Here is a 6000-nt window from a genome sequence, read left to right as displayed (position 1 = left end):
GGAGGCTATGTAACATCCACACCAGGCCCTCCTGACTCAAAAACAATTACTTTCCCCAAGCAGTGAGGCTGATGAATCCCTCCACCCACGAACTCACCCTTCCACACCTCTCCCCTCCCCCCCACCCCACCCCACCAACACTACTTTATCATTTCTTTTGAGACTCCTATGCCTAGAGTCACTTTATGGGCATACAATCAGTCTAATATATAAGCAACACACACAAAATCCTGGAGGGATTCAGCAGGTCGGGCAGCATCTATGGAGAAGAGTCCATTGACGTTTCGGGCGGAGACCCCTCTGGACCGAGAAGGAAGGTGGGGGAGATGCCAGAATGAGAAGGTGGGGGAGTGGAAAGAGGCCGGCTGGAAGGTGAAGCCAGGTGGGTGGGAAAGGTCAAGGGCTGGAGAAGATGGAATCTGATGGGAGAGGAGAGTGGGCCGTTGGATGGAGAAGGGAAAGAGGAGTTCCTGCACTGTGTCGTTTTGGATTTTCCGCATCTACAGACTTTCTCATGTTTATGTATGTAAGTGATTGTACCTGTTTATAGTTATTGTGCTTTTTAATTATTGTTTATTTTTGCTGTATTTGATCAGATGTGTGTAGCTTGGATTTCCAGCATCTGCAGATTTTCTTTTGTTTGTGATTCGCTTTCACCAGCCACATTTTCCCATTTAGATGAAAAATATCCGAGACACCCCCCAAAATATACTTGATTAATAATAAATTCAGCAATTAAAATATACATACTGACACAAAACCACTATGCCAAAGAGTTCAATACATAGAGATGACTAATATTTCCTGCTTAGTCTTAGCGTTAGTGAAGTGTTTGAGAGTGCGACTCAGCGTCCGTGGGCTGCGGTCCTTTCCCCGGGCTTCAGAGCGCCCCTGCCCTCGCATGGGGGACCGATGGGTCTCAGCAGACTCTCACTGCGCTGACCTGGATTTTTCTCAGCACCTGTCTGGGACTCGCTGAGACCGGTTGCTTCCTTTCCTGCGCTGGAGGTTGCTCACACCGACCCTGCTGTAATCAGAACAATCCACACACACACACACTCTCACACACACACACACACACACACACACACACACACACACACACACACACACACTCTCACACACACACACACACACACACACACACACACACTCTCACACACACACACACACACACACACACACACACACACACACACACACACACACACACACACACACACACATACACACATACACACACACACACACACACACAACAGAACAGCGCCCAGCTTCACGCGGGTTCCGGATTAAAATTTTAAAATGTAAAATATAAGAATAATATTTCAAGCAAGCGAGTTCATCAGATTTTGATTTAGTAAATGTTGCAACCGAACTTGGCGCTCGCTGTTTCCCGCAGTTGGCACTCGGAACTTGTGGCTGCATTGGGAAGATTCTTCTCGAATCCCACTTCAGACCGCTACTCACTGGGTCTTACCGGACGGGCTACACTGTGTCACCCGCGGACTGGACACTCCCGTTCTGGATACAGGACCGACTCGCTTATTTTGGTTACTTCAGATTCGCTCTGATCAAAGTGAGCGCCACGTGATTTGGGCGAGCCTTCTGAGTGGCTGGAGGGGCACGACGTCAGCGCAGCTTCTGCCTGGGTGGGCTCCACTCGGGAAGTTTTCGGTGAGCGGAGAGCGGAGCGGAGCGGAGCTGAGGCCGGGATCCGGGATCCGGGATCCGGGTGGGATGTGGCACTGCGGCGGGTCGCCTACCGAGGAGGGTGTCTGAGCTCGGGTCTTGCCCCCGGGAGCTGTCACTGGTACAGCCACTCCCCCTTCCCCCCCGCTGATTTTACCCACCGCTCGGATGGCAGCGTTTCCTGAAGTACGAGGTCTACCCACCGATGAGGTAATCCCACCTTCTGTTAGTTAACGCCACCATTTACCACACAGAACCGGGGGATGGTGGTAAGTTTGTCGGGGAGCCGGCCACGCCGGGAGAGTGGAAGCCCTTGGCTGCCCCCGTGGGAACTGCTTGTTCTGGGGTCAGTGTGGCGACAGGGGCCGGAGCCCGATCGCCCACACTCTCTTTCCTGTGGAGATGGGAGGGACAGCGGACTTCCCGGGTTTAGGCCTACACGAGATTAGATGTTTATCACCTCCACCGTACTGAGGTTTGACAGTTCTAGACCCACAGCGAACGCCCCACCGCCGCCTCCCACCTCCCTCACATTCGCTTTCTAACCCGCGTGATTGTGCTTTGCAGGACGGATCTCGGATTCTACGAGTGAAGATTTTGGCTGGAATTGGCCTGGCGAAGAAGGATATTTTGGGAGCCAGGTGGGTGTATTGAGGGCACTGGAACCCGTTTTATGACTGGGCGAGTTGTTTCTGATAATACATAGAACTAGTAAGCCCTTGTCATTTTAAAACAAGGGAAACATGCCGAGATTAGAGAAGAGGGCTGAGAGAGAAGTTGTTCCCATTTCTAATTGATGGTCCAGAGTCCCTGGTTTAAATCCTACAATAACAGTTATGGGACTTGCATTCAGTTGATAATGTTGAGTGAGTGTGTGTGTATGGGGGGGGGGGGGGGCGTTGGGGTGGCGTGATTCTGTCAGAAATGGTGATGATAAAAACCTTTGGATTGTGGTAAAGCCTCCTCTGCTTTGCTAATGTCCTCAGGAGGAAATCGAATACCAGCTGATGTATGACTCCAGACTCCTCCCATGTGGTTTACTCCAAGTGCTGTCCGAAGTGGCCCAGTAATCCACTCAGTTGCATCATTACTATTGATGTTAAACTTGATGGACCATCTGGCATCGACACAGCCATTGAATTCAGCTGGACTATATTCCTGCTAGCCTGTTCTGTCTTGCGAACGCCTAGGGGCTGGTGTCTAAAATGGAAGAGCTCTGCCTTGAACTCATCAATAACATCCTGACGTGGTTATTGTTAGACAATGTACCAGACTCTTCTCTCACTCTATTCTTAAGCCATAGAATCAATATGAATTCAATGAAATTAACACATTAGAATGCATATTGGGAGCAGTGCCAGGCATAACCAGTGATGGGTGCCAGTCTAGTGAAACAGTGCCAGGCATAACCAGTGATGGGTACCAGTCTAGTGAAACAGTGCCAGACATACCCAGTGATGGGTGCCAGTCTAGTGAAACAGTGTCAGACATAACCAGTGATGGGTGGGCCAGTCTAGTGAAACAGTGCCAGACATAACCAGTGATGGGTGCCAGTCTAGTGAAACAGTGCCAGACATACCCAGTGATGGGTGCCAGTCTAGTGAAACAGTGTCAGACATAACCAGTGATGGGTGGGCCAGTCTAGTGAAACAGTGCCAGGCATACCCAGTGATGGGTGGGCCAGTCTAGTGAAACAGTGCCAGACATAACCAGTGATGGGTGCCAGTCTAGTGAAACAGTGCCAGGCATACCCAGTGATGGGTGGGCCAGTCTAGTGAACCAGTGCCAGACATACCCAGTGATGGGTGGGCCAGTCTAGTGAAACAGTACCAGACATACCCAGTGATGGGTACCAGTCTAGTGAACCAGTGCCAGACATACCCAGTGATGGGTGGGCCAGTTTAGTGAAACAGTACCAGACATACCCAGTGATGGGTACCAGTCTAGTGAAACAGTGCCAGACATACCCAGTGATGGGTGCCAGTCTAGTGAAACAGTGCCAGACATACCCAGTGATGGGTGGGCCAGTCTAGTGAAACAGTGTCAGACATACCCAGTGATGGGTGGGCCAGTCTAGTGAACCAGTGCCAGACATACCCAGTGATGGGTGGGCCAGTCTAGTGAACCAGTGCCAGACATACCCAGTGATGGGTGGGCCAGTCTAGTGAACCAGTGCCAGACATACCCAGTGATGGGTGGGCCAGTCTAGTGAACCAGTGCCAGACATACCCAGTGATGGGTGGGCCAGTCTAGTGAACCAGTGCCAGACATACCCAGTGATGGGTGGGCCAGTCTAGTGAACCAGTGCCAGACATACCCAGTGATGGGTGGGCCAGTCTAGTGAACCAGTGCCAGACATACCCAGTGATGGGTGGGCCAGTCTAGTGAAACAGTGCCAGACATACCCAGTGATGGGTGCCAGTCTAGTGAAACAGTGCCAGGCATAACCAGTGATGGGTGGGCCAGCTTAGTGAAACAGTGCCAGGCATAACCAGTGATGGGTGCCAGTCTAGTGAAACAGTGCTAGACATAACCAGTGATGGGTGGGCCAGTCTAGTGAAACAGTGCTAGACATAACCAGTGATGGGTGCCAGTCTAGTGAAACAGTGCCAGACATACCCAGTGATGGGTGCCAGTCTAGTGAAACAGTGCCAGGCATACCCAGTGATGGGTGGGCCAGTCTAGTGAAACAGTGCCAGACATACCCAGTGATGGGTGCCAGTCTAGTGAAACAGTACCAGACATAACCAGTGATGGGTGCCAGTCTAGTGAAACAGTGCCAGACATACCCAGTGATGGGTAGGCCAGTCTAGTGAAACAGTGCCAGACATACCCAGTGATGGGTGGGCCAGTCTAGTGAAACAGTACCAGACATACCCAGAGATGGGTGCCAGTCTAGTGAAACAGTACCAGGCATACCCAGTGATGGGTGGGCCAGTCTAGTGAAACAGTGCCAGACATACCCAGTGATGGGTGGGCCAGTCTAGTGAAACAGTGCCAGACATACCCAGTGATGGGTGGGCCAGTCTAGTGAAACAGTGCCAGACATAACCAGTGATGGGTGCCAGTCTAGTGAAACAATGCCAGGCATACCCAGTGATGGGTGCCAGTCTAGTGAAACAGTGCCAGACATACCCAGTGATGGGTGCCAGTCTAGTGAACCAGTGCCAGGCATACTCAGTGATGGGTGCCAGTCTAGTGAAACAGTGCCAGGCATACCCAGTGATGGGTGGGCCAGTCTAGTGAGACAGTGCCAGGCATACCCAGTGATGGGTGCCAGTCTAGTGAAACAGTACCAGACATACCCAGTGATGGGTGGGCCAGTCTAGTGAAACAGTGTCAGACATACCCAGTGATGGGTGGGCCAGTCTAGTGAAACAGTGCCAGACATACCCAGTGATGGGTGCCAGTCTAGTGAAATAGTACCAGACATACCCAGTGATGGGTGCCAGTCTAGTGAAACAGTGTCAGACATACCCAGTGATGGGTGGGCCAGTCTAGTGAACCAGTGCCAGTCATACCCAGTGATGGGTGCCAGTCTAGTGAAACAGTGCCAGACATACCCAGTGATGGGTGCCAGTCTAGTGAAACAGTACCAGACATACCCAGTGATGGGTGGGCCAGTCTAGTGAAACAGTGTCAGACATACCCAGTGATGGGTGGGCCAGTCTAGTGAACCAGTGCCAGACATACCCAGTGATGGGTGCCAGTCTAGTGAAACAGTGCCAGACATACCCAGTGATGGGTGGGCCAGTCTAGTGAAACAGTGTCAGACATACCCAGTGATGGGTGGGCCAGTCTAGTGAACCAGTGCCAGACATACCCAGTGATGGGTAGGCCAGCTTAGTGAAACAGTGCCAGGCATACCCAGTGATGGGTGGGCCAGTCTAGTGAAACAGTACCAGACATACCCAGTGATGGGTGGGCCAGTCTAGTGAAACAGTGCCAGACATACCCAGTGATGGGTGCCAGTCTAGTGAAACAGTACCAGACATACCCAGTGATGAGTGCCAGTCTAGTGAAACAGTGTCAGACACACCCAGTGATGGGTGGGCCAGTCTAGTGAAACAGTGCCAGACATACCCAGTGATGGGTACCAGTCTAGTGAAACAGTGCCAGACATACCCAGTGATGGGTGCCAGTCTAGTGAAACAGTGCCAGACATACCCAGTGATGGGTGGGCCAGTCTAGTGAAACAGTGCCAGACATACCCAGTGATGGGTGCCAGTCTAGTGAAACAGTACCAGACATACCCAGTGATGGGTGCCAGTCTAGTGAAACAGTACCAGACATAACCGGTGATGGGTG

The 6000-nt window shown here is 51.7% G+C and overlaps 1 protein-coding gene across 1 annotated transcript in view; it reads left to right on the top strand.

The window, feature by feature from the left end:
* Positions 1-1640: 1640 nt before the first annotated feature.
* Positions 1641-6000, top strand: part of LOC140718660 (E3 ubiquitin-protein ligase NEDD4-like) — a 225316-nt gene continuing 220956 nt past the window's right edge. The window contains exons 1-2 of the mRNA XM_073032690.1: positions 1641-1902; positions 2260-2333. Of these exons, the coding sequence (XP_072888791.1) occupies positions 1861-1902; positions 2260-2333 (116 nt within the window). The 5' untranslated portion in view covers positions 1641-1860. The remainder of the gene's footprint in view (positions 1903-2259; positions 2334-6000) is intronic.

The sequence above is a fragment of the Hemitrygon akajei genome, chromosome 30 (assembly GCF_048418815.1).
Source record: "Hemitrygon akajei chromosome 30, sHemAka1.3, whole genome shotgun sequence".
In the NCBI taxonomy this organism is placed as follows: domain Eukaryota; kingdom Metazoa; phylum Chordata; class Chondrichthyes; order Myliobatiformes; family Dasyatidae; genus Hemitrygon; species Hemitrygon akajei.
Note: the sequence above shows the minus strand (reverse complement) of the source record. Positions and strands in the feature narration are given on the sequence as shown.